The sequence below is a fragment of the Rhinatrema bivittatum genome, chromosome 3 (assembly GCF_901001135.1).
Source record: "Rhinatrema bivittatum chromosome 3, aRhiBiv1.1, whole genome shotgun sequence".
NCBI lineage: Eukaryota > Metazoa > Chordata > Amphibia > Gymnophiona > Rhinatrematidae > Rhinatrema > Rhinatrema bivittatum.
In genome coordinates, this window is record NC_042617.1 from 465,701,092 (window position 1) to 465,715,949 (window position 14,858).

The 14,858-nt window shown below is 43.2% G+C and overlaps 1 protein-coding gene across 1 annotated transcript in view; it reads right to left on the reverse strand.

Moving 5' to 3' along the window:
* The window catches only part of SMC6 (structural maintenance of chromosomes 6), a 317,112-nt gene that overhangs the window by 199,998 nt on the left and 102,256 nt on the right, over nt 1-14,858 (reverse strand). The window contains 2 exon segments of the mRNA XM_029595951.1: nt 1,171-1,285; nt 10,469-10,670. Of these exon segments, the coding sequence (XP_029451811.1) occupies nt 1,171-1,285; nt 10,469-10,670 (317 nt within the window).

The window sequence follows — 14,858 nt, forward strand, 5'->3', positions numbered from 1 at the left end:
CCTAATGAACAATGTTGGCAAGATGAATATTTAATTAAGGTGAAAATCTGATACTACTTTAGACAGGAAAGAAGAACACATGTGGAGCACCACATTTTATTATGGTAAAAATCTACTCTTAAGTTAGTTGAGTCACTAGGGCCTAGATCTGTTGGCTGAAATGACCACTACCAAAAAAATGATCTTTCAGATCAGGTACCTGAGCTTACAATAGTCAAGTGGCTTAAAGGGGGCTTTCATCAGCTGGGTAAGAATCATACTGATGTCTTATGACACTGTGGGAGACTTCAAATAAATCAACTCCCATATGGATCTGACAACTAAAGATTGTAGAAAGGTGATATTTCCTTCTACCTGTTGGTGGATAAGTGTTAAATGCAGAGGTGAACACTTACACAGTTATTTTTTTGGCCTAACTCTGGAAAAATGTAGAAACTATTCAAGCATTTTTGTGGGATGGTAACAGAAGGATCTAGAACGTAATCCTCTCACTATATGGAAAAACTCCTTCACTTAAAGCAAAATCATCTTCTGATGAACTATTCAAAAAATAAAATCAGAAATATTTAAGACACCTTAAAGAAAGAGAGGGACATACCTGCTAACATCAAAGCTATGATGGCTAGAGACTAGATGAAGGCTGAAGAAGACTTGAACCCTGAGAAGTACCTTGGTCTCATGATACTGCAGACTATACAAAATCTTTCATACAGAGGGAAAATGGAATACTCTCTGTGTGAACCTCCTGCATCCAGAATTTGTATATAGTCCACTGAACTCTCCTACAATCCAAGGGACAGAAGGGCTACCTTCTCAGTATCAAGCCTTCATTTTTCTAACCACCAGGAGTGGAACACAAGTATGCCCCCTACCACTTTCCACACTCTAAGCTAGGGGCTCTCAAACCTGTCCTGGTGACCCCATCAGCCAGCTGGGTTTTAACTGAATAGGCATGAGAGATTTTTGCCTACACCGGAGATCCTGTTGACACACATTTATCTCATACCTATTCATTTTGGAGATTTTGAAAACCAGAGCAGGGTCACTAAACCCTTGCTCTTAGCACATTAGTTCAGCAGAGCAGGGTCTACCAGCTGAAGTATATCACAGAAAAATAGGAAGAATACAATGAAATTTTAATTTACATAAAAAACAAATGGTAGTTCATACTTTAATAAGCAGGATTGTCTCAATTCCTCTGACGTCAATTAAAGAATTTGCAACCACTGGATCATCTATTTCTAAAGCATTAAGAACAGATGGGAACTCTGGGTGAAAGACAGCTCTGAAAGGGGAAAAAAAATCATTAGTTCATTTAATTCAAACTACTGTCAACAAAGGTAATTATAGAAACCACATGAAATTCTATATTCAGAACCTGGGAGATACGAGTCATGAAGAAAATTTATACAGAACTTCCTCCTGCAGCCAATCATGCACTAGAGTCTCCATGCCGCCAAGCAAAAATCTCTTTGGCAACATGAAACTGGTGCCCAGATGCATCCACACTGCTCGCCACAGAGCCCAGACCTCGCAGACTTCATCCACAAGGAACAGAGCAAAGGACACATCTGATAGACACCACTGCTCCATGCCCATAGTATAGCAAATGAAATAAATGGACTCAGTGGTACCCATTCCTGCTACATTTTTTTAATTTAGATTTTTATACTCCTCTTTTCGCACTTTTTTCAGCACTTCAAAGCGGATTACATTCAGGCACTGTAGGTATTTCCCTATCCCCACAGGGCTTACAATCTAAGTTTGTACCTGAGGCAATGGAGGGTAAAGTGACTTGCCCAAGGTCACAAGGAGTGACAGTGGGACTTGAAACCTGGTCTCCTGGTTTGTATCCTGCTGCTATAACCACTAGGCTACTCCTCCATATGAGCCGTTGACCAAATCTATGGCTACTGAAACTCCCATCGCAAAAAAGAGCAATCATCTTTAAGAACATAAGAACTTGCCATGCTGGGTCAGACCAAGGGTCCATCAAGCCCATGATCCTGTTTCCAACAGAGGCCAAACCAGGCCACAAGAACCTGGCAAGTACCCAAACACCAAGAAGATCCCATGCTACAGATGCAATTAATAGCAGTGGCTATTCCCCAAGTAAACTTGATTAATGACACAATCCAAGGACTCCTCTAAAACATGCAGCCATTAATCATGCCATTTGCACATAACTTGTAATTTGACTTGTATATCGTTTAACCAGTTTATTCTTTCCTATTTCTTCCTCTTCACCAAGTTTTGCTACCCTTGTTAATTGTAACTGTACCTTCGGTCACCTCAGTTCTAGTTTGATGTATTTATTGCACCCCCGTTTCATGTAAACCAGCAAGATATGTTCTCATGATTGCCGGTATATAAAAACCTTAAATAAATAAATAAAAATAAATAATAGCAGTTAATGGACTTCTCCTCCAAGAACTTATCCAAACCTTTTTTGAACCCAGCTACACTAACTGTAGCTTAATTGTACTTTGAGTCAGATACACCTACTGACTCAGAATACACCTTGGAACTTTTGCATGCTACATATCTGATCCTATCCATCATCCCTTGTACCACCCAACTGAACAACTTAGTGGAAAACTGTAGAAGCACTTCCAAATGCTCATGTTGCCACATCAATGATGGACCAGCTTGATCTTCAGGAGACGCCTGGCCCCAATCTCCTGATAATGAGGTCTATAGATTCTTCCCCTTTGGCCATCACTGTCTATATGCATGGCACTAACTCCTTCCCTTGGACCACATGCTGGTGCTGCAGCCATTAATGCAATCTCTGGCTAGGTGTCCTGGGAAAGGTACCACCACCAAGCAATTATAGAACTGGAAAACTCCACCAAGAGAACAAGACCTTCTGAAGAGTCCTAAGCCCAAATCCAATATCACTGCCCTAGCATCCAAAGACAGATCTAACTCAATGGACAGATCACTTCCTGCACCTCCTTGTGGGATCCATCAGCTCCTGGAGTCACCACTCTGGAAGGAACCCCTGGTTTAGATATGTATCAAACTGAGCTCTCAGAAAAAAAAAAAGTCCCAGCTTCTGCAGGGGTTAGAAACAGAGAAGCCCATTGTTCAAGCAGGGCATACCTAAAATTTTCCATTACACCGCATCGCAATTCCTTGCAAGGGTTCCGAGGCTGCTATGTGACCAAGGGACAGTGCCAGAACTGGAAAGAAATGTCAACCTAACCACCTGGATTAGATCTCCACGTGACCTAGGGTCATTACTCCAAGAAGCAGATCACCCTTGAAAACCACTGATCACCTAAGGCATCGGATGCAAATTTCCAAACTAGTGACCCATTCAAACCTAGGCACACCTTGGAAATGAACAACATAGTCCCTCCTCCAGAACTCCTTGCATTGTCTTTGAGGACTGCTATCGGCGGATCATTTCCTAATTCCTTTCTGGACTGCAACTAAGACAGAAAAAATAATCAAGGCAGCACAGGGACAAAATCTGCTCACCAGAGGGTTCCTCAAGTAAGCGCCTTCAGAGGTAAGAGGTAGACTAAGGAGGAGGAGCCCCGTCATTATTAATAAATAGTATTATGATTTTTTTTTTTTTTTTTTAATGAGGGCCACAAACGTCCACCTCTTGAAACCAGCAAGGAATCAAACCTCCATAAATCTGCAGCACAAGAGCACCAGACTCAGCAGGCCCTTTAAGCTCATGCAGCCAACACCTAGATCCATGATCTGCAAGCCCTTCGACCATAATGATGCTCAAATTCTAATCCAACAGCAGGCAACTGCGTAATCCATCCACTGTGACAGTTTTTAACCTTCCCAAAACACCTGGGGATAACCTTCCTGTCACAGCAGTCACTATTTTTAACAGAATCCATGGGGTAACCTGCACGGAGCACCAGTTACCACCTTTAATAGACTTCATGGAAGTAATTTGCACGGAATGGCAGTTACTGCCTTAATAGAAGCCATGGGGATAACTTGCATGGAGCAGTAGATACTACCCTCAACAGAAGTCACAGTGGCAACCTGTAGAAAGTGGCAGTTATTACCCTTAACAGGAGGCATGGGAGCAATTTGTATGAGGGGCAGTCACTACCTTCACAGAAAACATGGGGGTAACCTGTACAAAGCAGCAGTTATTACCCTTAACATAAGGCATGGGAAGAAACCACTACCATAAATAACTTATTGAGCCAACTAGATGGAACATTCAGAATGTTTCTGCTGACATTACCAAGGAATCTCAATATGCAGCTCTCCCCTTTGCACCCAGCAGGGAGGTAACTCCAGAACTTCTGTTACAGAAGAGGACCTGATGAGTGCCTACCATCACTTAGGTAGCCTTACACCCAACTACATACTTGACACCAAGGCCAGGACTGAAGGAGGGAGGGGAAGAGCAACCCTGATTTCTCTCTCATCCCCCCACCCCCCGGGGCTGCAAGACAGCGTGGCATAATTTACTATGTCCTCCCTGATCCTGGACTCTCCGTGACCACGAAATCACGGACAAAAAAAATTTCTCTCTACCGTTACACAGGCAAGGCACACTGCCAGAAACAGCCCAATCTGCACTCGCCACATATGCTCAGTGCAGTGTCTCTCTCATGCTTACAATTAGACCAACGCCATCTTTAATTTTTGGAACCACTCCTGTAAGCATCCATAATATCCCCCACAGTCAGTCCCTTAGCCGCTCACTGTCATGGTACACCACCCTGTGTAAAACAAGAGAAAGGGCAAGATGTTTGCAGTTTATTTTTTTTTGTATATAACATTACTGAAAAAGTTTAGAGGTGAGAGCAGAAGGTAGTCAATTCACCCTGGATGCTTGAAGCCCTCACTGGCTGAACAGAGGAAGTGAGCTATCACCTCTGAAGATCCCAAAAAGCTGCCCATCTTCAGGGGAGATAGGGATTCCTGCACCACTGAAGGAGGAAAAACCATCTGGCATCTCAGGAGCACAAAATGGGACCGCAGCTCATTTCTTTTCTTCTTTTTTAAACAAAAACTTCTCACCAAGGAAATCAGCAAGAGGGAGGAGAACACCAAGCATTCACCCAGCAGTAGCCCCCCCCCCTCCCCAATGAGGGAGGCAATCCATACTGTCACTTCAGGAGCTCTCCCAACTGACGGGATTGGGTTCTGTTAAACTGAAGGAGTAAGCACCAGCTATCACCTCAGGAGCCATATGTTAAAGGCCAATATTCCATTGGGGCATGCTCAACTGAGAAAGGGGAAAATATCCTCACACACCAGGAGCCACCCTTCTTCAGGATAATTCGGCCTATCCAGGTTGCAATCCACAGAATGGAATGCATGTCCACCATCTGCTGGAGATAGAAAATACTGGCAGGCTATACAGGCGGAGAGCTGTATGAGGGATGACATCAGCAAGCTTTTGATCTCCAACTCTATCTGGTGGTAGGAGTGGCTGAAGGACAAGTAATGGCTTGATGGTCACAGATGGGGTGATAGTTGCTTTGGAGGGCCAGAAATAGGATTACAACTCCCAGCTGAAAGTAGGAGGAGAAGCAGGAGAATATAGGGAAAAAGAGACTGATGTGTAAAGACAGTGACAAGAATGAGATGCTCTTAGGGATAGTGGAGATGTCTGGATGACAGGAAGAAAACTGACGCTCAGGGCAAAAATAGAATGATTGGTGAAGTGAAAAATGTAGAGAATAGGGACAGTAGACTTTATATTAATAGTCATTTGCAGCAGGGAATAAGACAGGGGAGGTTTAGTATCAGGGAAGCACTATGTAGCAGAACCATAGGAAATAAAGGAGGGAAGGATAATCTAGTTATAATAAAAAGCAAAGTTGCCCTAGGCCTGCATCACTGGTATACAAGCTGTGCTCAGCCCCTCTTCTTCCCTGTACTTTCCAACTCTACCCTTCTCTCTCTGTATTGTCTAATATGCTCTCTACTGCCACATATGGAAAGTCAGCTCTGTCCCCTCAACTTTTGCTCCCCGCCCCCCCCCTGTCCAATCTCCTCTTTACTACCACACAGTACACCAGAGTTCAGGCTGCACCCACTAATACCTCACATCTCAATCACGCACTTCCTACACGTCACAGAATTTCCCCATCCTTGGATGGGCTTTTCCTACTAGCTTCAACAATATTGTGGTTGGAAAAACACTGCATTCTTCCATATACTGTATACACAAAGGTCCTGCATATAAAAAGGACACCTAAAGTCTACTCATTGACTTCCACAGCCCAGCTTCCAGAGGCCCCCCCGCAAGGTTTGCAGTAGAGGAGGACCGGAAGGCTCATCTGCATACTGCCCCCAGCATTCCCCGGGAGAGGAGTCCCGAGGTCACCGCGAGCGATCCAGGGATTGACTTCCACAGCCCAGCTTCCAGAGGCCCCGCAAGGTTTGCAGTAGAGGAGGACCGGAAGGCTCATCTGCATACTGCTCCCAGCATCCCCCGGGAGAGGAGTCCCGAGGTCACCGCGAGCGATGCAGGGATTGACTTCCACAGCCCAGCTTCCAGAGGCCCCGCAAGGTTTGCAGCAGAGGAGGACCGGCGCGCGAATCTCAAATCCCTCTTTTGAATGAGTGAAGATTAATTCAACCGTGGTTTAAGAGGATTGGTAAGTATAGTTTTCAGAAATCTTTGGGTTTATAAAAGTTTGGTGAACGGTGAAATTAAGGGATATATTCTTTAGAGTTTTTGTGTGTCTGAAGTAATAAGCAAGCCAGAGATAGTTAATTCTAGTGTCTGTCTTTCCCACCCACTCAACCCCTGATTTTTAGGCACAAGACACTTTCTCATTAAAAATCAATCAGGGTCTTATCTAAAACATAATATTGTACCAGCCCTTATTGAAAGTTTAATTATCCCCTTGTAGGACACTAGCTGATTAATTACTAAATTCACCTGTAAATTTAAAGTACTCTCATTCCAACTCCCTTATTATCCTAAACTTAACTAGGAACTCAATAATACTAAGATGAAGGCAGCAGTCCAGCAGCAAGAGGGGGGCTTTCCAGTCTTTTGCATTGAGTGTCACATGTATGATTTTTTACCCACCGGTGAGAGATTGTATGTGTGCACTCGGTGCAAAGAGCTCCTGGCTCTCAGGGAACGAGTCCGATCTCTGGAGGCTAGAGTAGCAGACTTGGAGGAGCTGAGGCAGACAGAGAGTTACATTGACGAGACCTTCAGGGTCATAGTAGCCAAGTCCCAAATCCATTCTGGCAGCCCCAGTGCTGCCTTGGATCAGAAAGGTCTCCCAGTAGGAGAACATCACCCTGGTGTAGCAGGAAGTGATCCTGTAGCAAGGACCTGCTCTCCAGGTGATGTATTGTCCTCTCGCACTGAGGACAAATCTCCCAGGGCTACTGCCCAGGAGGGAAGGGTTAGGCGGCCATCATAGTTGGTGATTCAATTATTAGAAATGTAGATAGCAGGGTGGCTGGTGGACGTGAGGACCGCCTGGTAACTTGCCTGCCTGGTGCAAAGGTGGCAGACCTCACGCGTCACCTAGATAGGATTATAGACAGTGCTGGGGTGGACTTAGTGGAATGCAAGATTTGGTGAAAGAAGTAACGGTGGTGGGGCCACTTGGCAACAGTGATCATAACATGATCAAATTTAAACTAATAACTGGAAGGGGGACAATAAGTAAATCTGCAGCTCTAACACTAAATTTTAAAAAGGGAAACTTTGATAAAATGAGGAAAATAGTTAGAAAAAAAACTGAAAGGTGCAGCTGCAAAGGTTAAAAGTGTTCAACAGGCTTGGACATTGTTTAAAAATACAATCGTAGAGGCGCAGTCCATATGTATTCCGCGCATTAAGAAAGGTGGAACGAAGGCAAAACGATTACCGTCATGGTTAAAAGGTGAGGTGAAAGAGGCTATTTTAGCCAAAAAAACATCCTTCAAAATTTGGAAGAAGGATCCATCTGAAGAAAATAGGATAAAACATAAGCATTGTCAAGGTAAGTGTAAAACATTGATAAGACAGGCGAAGAGAGAATTTGAAATGAAGTTGGCCATAGAGGCAAAAACTCATAATAAAAACTTTTTAAAATATATCCACAGCAAGAAACCTGTGAGGGAGTCGGTTGGACCATTAGATGACAGAGGGGTTAAAGGGGCTCTTAGGGAAGATAAGGCCATTGCAGAAAGACTAAATGAATTCTTTGCCTCCGTGTTTACTAATGAGAATGTTGGGGAGATACCAGTTCCGGAGATGGTTTTCAGGGGTGATGACTCAGACGAACTGAACAAAATCACTGTGAACCTGGAAGATGTAGTAGGCCAGATTGACAAACTAAAGAGTAGCAAATCACCTGGACCGGATGGTATGCATCCTAGGGTTCTGAAGGAACTCAAAAATGAAATTTCTGATCTATTAGTTAAAATTTGTAAGCTATCATTAAAATCATCCATTGTACCTGAAGACTGGAGGGTGGCCAATGTAACCCCAATATTTAAAAAAGGCTCCAGGGGCGATCCGGGTAATTATAGACTAGTGAGCCTGACTTCAGTGCCGGGAAAAATAGTGGAAACTATTCTCAAGATCAAAATTGTAGAGCATATAGAAAGACATGATTTAATGGGACACAGTCAACATGGATTTACCCAAGGGAAGTCTTGCCTAACAAATCTGCTTCATTTTTTTGAAGGGGTTAATAAACATGTGGATAAAGGTGAACCGGTAGATGTAGTGTATTTGGATTTTCAGAAGGCGTTTGACAAAGTCCCTCATGAGAGGCTTCTACGAAAACTAAAAAGTCATGGGATAGGAGGCGATGTCCTTTCGTGGATTACAAACTGGTTAAAAGACAGGAAACACAGTGTAGGATTAAATGGTCAATATTCTCAGTGGAAAAGGGTAAACAGTGGAGTACCTCAGGGATCTGTATTGGGACCGGTGCTTTTCAATATATATATAAATGATCTGGAAAGGAATACGACGAGTGAGGTTATCAAATTTGCGGATGATACAAAATTATTCAGAGTAGTTAAATCACAGGCAGACTGTGATACATTACAGGAGGACCTTGCAAGACTGGAAGATTGGGCATCCAAATGGCAGATGAAATTTAATGTGGACAAGTGCAAGGTGATGCACATAGGAAAAAATAACCCTTGCTGTAGTTACACGATGTTAGGTTCCATGTTAGGAGCTACCACCCAGGAAAAAGATCTAGGCATCATAGTGGATAATACTTTAAAATAGTCAGCTCAGTGTGCTGCAGCAGTCAAAAAAGCAAATAGAATGTTAGGAATTATTAGGAAGGGAATGGTTAATAGAACGGAAAATGTCATAATGCCTCTGTATCGCTCCATGGTGAGACCGCACCTTGAATACTGTGTACAATTCTGGTCGCCGCATCTCAAAAAAGATATAGTTGCGATGGAGAAGGTACAGAGAAGGGCAACCAAAATGATAAAGGGGATGGAACAGCTCCCCTATGAGGAAAGGCTGAAGAGGTTAGGGCTGTTCAGCTTGAAGAAGAGACGGCTGAGGGGGTATATAATAGAGGTCTTTAAGATCATGAGAGGTCTTGAACGAGTAGATGTGACTCGGTTATTTACACTTTCGAATAATAGAAGGACTAGGGGGCATTCCATGAAGTTAGCAAGTAACACATTTAAGACTAATCGGAGAAAATTCTTTTTCACTCAATGCACAATAAAGCTCTGGAATTTGTTGCCAGAGAAGGTAGTTAGTGCAGTTAGTGTAGCTGGGTTCAAAAAAGGTTTGGATAAGTTCTTGGAGGAGAAGTCCATTAATGGCTATTAATCAATTATACTTAGGGAATAGCCACTGCTATTAATTGCATCAGTAGCATGGGTTCTTCTTAGTGTTTGGGTAATTGCCAGGTTCTTGTGGCCTGGTTTTTGGCCTCTTTTGGAAACAGGATGCTGGGCTTGATGGACCCTTGGTCTGTCCCAGCATGGCAATTTCTTATGTTCTTATGTGCCTACTGCAGCAAAACTCGACTACTAAAACATGTATTTAACACAAAAGGGTTTGCAATAAAGAGTAGCCACTATCTACAAAGAGTGCAAAGATCCATAAACTAAAGCATGGTATGCACTATTTTCTGTTTACTACCAGCAATATACTAGGAAATTGAGGATTTTAAAAGTTTAACCTTCAAAGTTTTCTCTGAGTGGCTTTCAATCTTCCTCCTATCCCAAGTGGGGTTCAAACACAAGTTCCAACCCCTTGTTTCCAGTGGTTCAGCATTGACTTTGCTACTGGGAGGGCTTCTACATACAAAATTGGTATACAATGAGCCACCAGCCTTTATTTATAGTTAAATCCAAAAGAATAAATGAATTGCCATATTTAACCCTTAATTTCTAGCAAAAACTAACAATGTCTGCATTTTTTTTTTTTTTAATTAGAGTCAACTTTTAAAACATTTTGCCATGAAAATTACCACCATGAAGGCAAAACTGCCTCCATTATCCATTTTACTCATAACCGAAAGCTCACCTGTATCGGACATCATAAACTTCATTTCGAAACTCATTCACAATAATTTGGGGTCTTTTCGTGGATGGAAAAACTTTGGTCATTAGAAATTGAAGCATTCTTTCATCTTTATGGTTATCGCAACAAAATGCATGAAGCAGGCTTTTTAAACAGCTTTCCACGGCCAGAGAAAGTTGTGCATCTTTGAGACAAATACAGGCCCCTAAAATACACACAAAAATCAAGTTTGAATATAAACACACACATTATTTATGTTTAAACTTTTATAACTCGCTATATCCAAAATCCATGGTGGTTAACAGTGTCACATACATAATAGTACACTAAAACATGTTTGACATATTAAACAAGTAATGAATATAAAAAATAAATCACTTGGCTGCAAGCTAAGAAGATGGGATAAAAGAAAGACCTGCAATACAAGGTAACTTAGCAAATTACTTTATTTAGAAACCATGTAACTAATAAGAAAGACATTTTTTCAGTTGCCAAGGAACCACCTCACAATAAATCTGCAATTTAAAAACTGTTTGATAACAAATAACTGTCATTGAACCATTTTAAAGGCTTCAGCAAATAGATAAGCTTTGATCTACCTTCTAAAGGTCGAAGCACAGCTTTCTCTCCTTAAAAATTGTGAAAGTCTGTTCCATAATGCAGGGACCATGTTTGATATTGTCCTCTCATGAGACTGACAAAATTTGTAAATTTGGGGTTGGGAATGTCATCTGAATGTAAGGCTCTAGATGGTTGACAGGTTTTCAGAAGTGAGCTGACTGAAAGATGCATAATTATTCAAAGCTCTGAAAACCATCTTTAAGATAAGAACATAAGAAATTGCCATGCTGGATCAGACCAAAGGTCCACAAAGCCCAGCAACCTGTTTCCAACAGAGGACAAACCAGGCCACAAGTACCTGGCAATTACCCAAATACTAAGAAGATCCCATGCTACTGATGCCAGTAATAGCAGAGGTCATTCCCTAAGTCAACTTGATTAATAGCAGTTAATGGACTTCTCCTCCAAGAACATATCCAAACCTTTTTTAAACCCAGCTACACTAACTGCACCAACCACATCTCCTGGCAACAAATTCCAGAGCTTAATTGTGCGTTGAGTGAAAAAGAAATTTCTCCAATTGGTCTTAAATATGCTACTTGCTAACTTCACGGAGTGCCCCCCTAGTCCTTCTATTATCCGATTTTAAATGTGATCCTCCTTGCAAGTGGTAGGCAGTGCAATTCATAAAGAACTGGCATAATATTCACGTAACAGGAAGTCCCAGTAAGTATTCTGGCTGCCACGTTTTGTACTATTGCAAAGCCTTGATAGAATAATGAGGGAGGCAACAAGACCCAGCAGTCTGTGGTTCGTACTGCCAGATATCTTTAATCAATATAGATTTAAAAGTTTTTGCAAAAAGCAACTAGATTAAATCCTATAATGCCCTATATCATATATCAAGATCAAGCAGGTTTTGTCTCTGGCCGAATGGCTGCAGCAATGTGCATAAGATAACTGACATTATATGGTACATTCAAAAAAGGAAGGATCCATTTTTATTACTTTCTGTAGATGCAGAAAAGGCATTCGACCTAGTACATTGGTCATTCTTATTCCAAACCTTAGAAAAGATCCGTTTTGGACCAACATTCATTTGTTGGTCTGGAAACTATATGATTCCTCCCGGGCGAGTTTCAAGATAGAGGGTATTCAGATCTTTTCACCGTAGATAGGGGAACAAGGCAGGGTTGCCCCTTATCTCTTTTGTTTGCAATATTTCTAGAACCATTTGCTACACAAATACGGGCAAATGAGGACATAAAGGGGTAGATTTTAAAAGCCCTGCGTGCTGGCACGCCTATTTTGCATAAGCCGCCGGCGCGCTTGCTAAAATGGGCGGTCCGGGGCGGTCCGGGTGCCCCGACACAGCGGCCTGTGTTGGGGTCTGGCCTGTGTTGGGGTCTGGCCAGCCGGCAGACGTAACTCCATCAAACAAGGTGGGGGGGGGGGGGTTTAGGTAGGGCAAAGGAGGGAAAGGTGTGTGTGGGGGGGGGTGGGGGGACGACAAAACAAAAGTTCCCTCCAAGGCCGCTCCGAAATCGGAGCGACCTCGGAGGGAACGGAGGCAGGCTGTGCGGCTCGGTGCGCGCAGGCTGCCAATTTTGCGCAGCCTTGCGTGCGCCGACCCCAGATTTTAAAAGATATGCGCGGCTATGCGCGTATCTTTTAAAATCCGGCGTACTTTTGTTCGCACCGGTTGCGCGAACAAAAGTACAGCGCACGCTGTTTTTTAAAATGTACCCCAAAGGTTGTATCTATAGGGACTTTCTCTTCTAAAATGTCATTATTCGCGGATATTTTATTCACACTTACAAATCCCACTACATCTGTCTGAAAGACGTGGCAGAAAAGACTGAATTCAGCACCATTTCCAGATTCACTATCAATTGGGACAAGTCGTAATTTTTAAATTTCACAGTCCCTGAATCTCAAGCAATGTCCCTACGCTCTGTTTCCCTTTAAATGGCCTAAAGAAAAAATTAAATACTTGGATCTATATAGGCAATTCTCACAACCTGTTCCAATTGAATTATCTCCCATTAATAGCAAAAATCTACAAAGACCTTGAGGAATGGAACAGGTACCATATATCATGGCTTGAGAGTATGGTACTGATTGAGATGAATGTGCTCCCCAGGCTGCTATACTTGTTCCAAACAATTCCCCTTTTTATCCCTACTCATTTACTTAAAAGTTGGCAGCAATGAGGAGAGAAAGAGAGCCCTGTTTGCAGCAAGGACCCCAGAGAGACTCGCTGCTAGAATCCCTGATTGGCCATGCTGTCGCCAGGAGAGAGAGGGGGCATGACCCTCCGGAGCAGACGTCATCAGGTGGAGCCCGGAAAATCTTTTAAAACTAGAGCCCGGCGGCGCGCAGCCAAAGCTACGCGCCAAAGGGGCGCACCCCTGGGTAAAAGTTGCAGAGATTGTGTCCATATCATATTGGATTTTTGATAGTTTACCATGATTCCCAAACATTGTAGGCAGTGTAACATTTGGTGAAGGTATTCCCTGAGGGACTGCGGCGACTACGCTACTATGAGCCAGTCGTCCAGATAAGGAAAGATTTTGATGCCCTTCTGACAAAGATGTGCCACCACCACCGCCATGCACTTGGTGAAGATCCTGGGGGCTGACGAGGGGCCAAAGGGTAGTACTCTGTATTGGAAGTGTCGTTCCTGAAACTGGAAAGAGAGGTACCACCACGAAGAGTGGTGGTTAGGGATATATGTGTGTAAGCAACTTTCAGATCTATTGAACACATCCAGTCCTTGGCTTGTAGAAGTGATAATATGGTCTTTAGGGAGACCATCTTGAACTTTTCCTTGATTAGGTGTTTGTTCAGCTCCCTTAGATCCAAAATTGGTCATTGTCCCCCTGTTTTCTTGGGAATCAGGAAATAAGGTGAATAAAATCCCTTGGGTCGAGCATGTAGAGGAATCCGCTGGATCGCTCGATGTTGAAATAGGGATGAAATTTCCTGTGTTAATTGCTCTTGGTGACCTGGAACGCGATTGGTAATTAGGTGTGGTAAATTGGGTTTGGTGAGGAAACGAAGTGATATCCCTGTTGTACAATTTCTAAAACCCATAGGTCTGTAGTTATGGTCTCCCAACATGGAAGGCATAAGGTGATCCTCCCCGGAGGGTGTAGTGGTAGTGATGATGGCGGAGGCACTAAAAAGATGAGGCAGGCTTGGCTGCCGGTTGAAGCTGTTGTGCAGGTGTTCTCTGCTGTCATGCCCTGCCCCTCCTTGTCTGAAGAGATGGTGGTGCAGTCCTCTGAGGTGGGTTGTGCGGAGTAGAACGAAAACTGTTGATATTGCCTATAGGGACGTCGTTTGTATTGTTGTCTGCGGTTGGCCGAGTAATACCTCCGTTGTGTGGCAAAGGATGAGGAATGTGTTAACGATTGGACAGCTATTGCCTGGTCCTTCAAACTTGCAACCGTTTCTTGGAATTTGTCCCCAGAAAGATTGGTCGCCCTTGCATGGTATGTTCGCTAGACACTCATGAAGGTCTTCTCTAATGGCACTGGTCATTCGACGAGCAGCAATGGCTGATGCGGACGTATGAATTGACGATTCGAACGCCTCGTACACCGTTCGGAGAAGATGCTGAATGCCCTCCTCGAGGTCTTGTATTGGTTGAAGGAGGGCCTGTGTCTCTGGAGCAAATAAAGCTGTCTTTAAGGTCTGTAGATTCTCATACAGATATTGGACTAGATAGAATTGGTGTTGACTAATCCTGGAGGAGAGCATAGACTATTGGTATGCTCTCTTTCCAAATTCATCCAGGAATTGTTGGTCTTTCCCTGGAGGTGTTGAT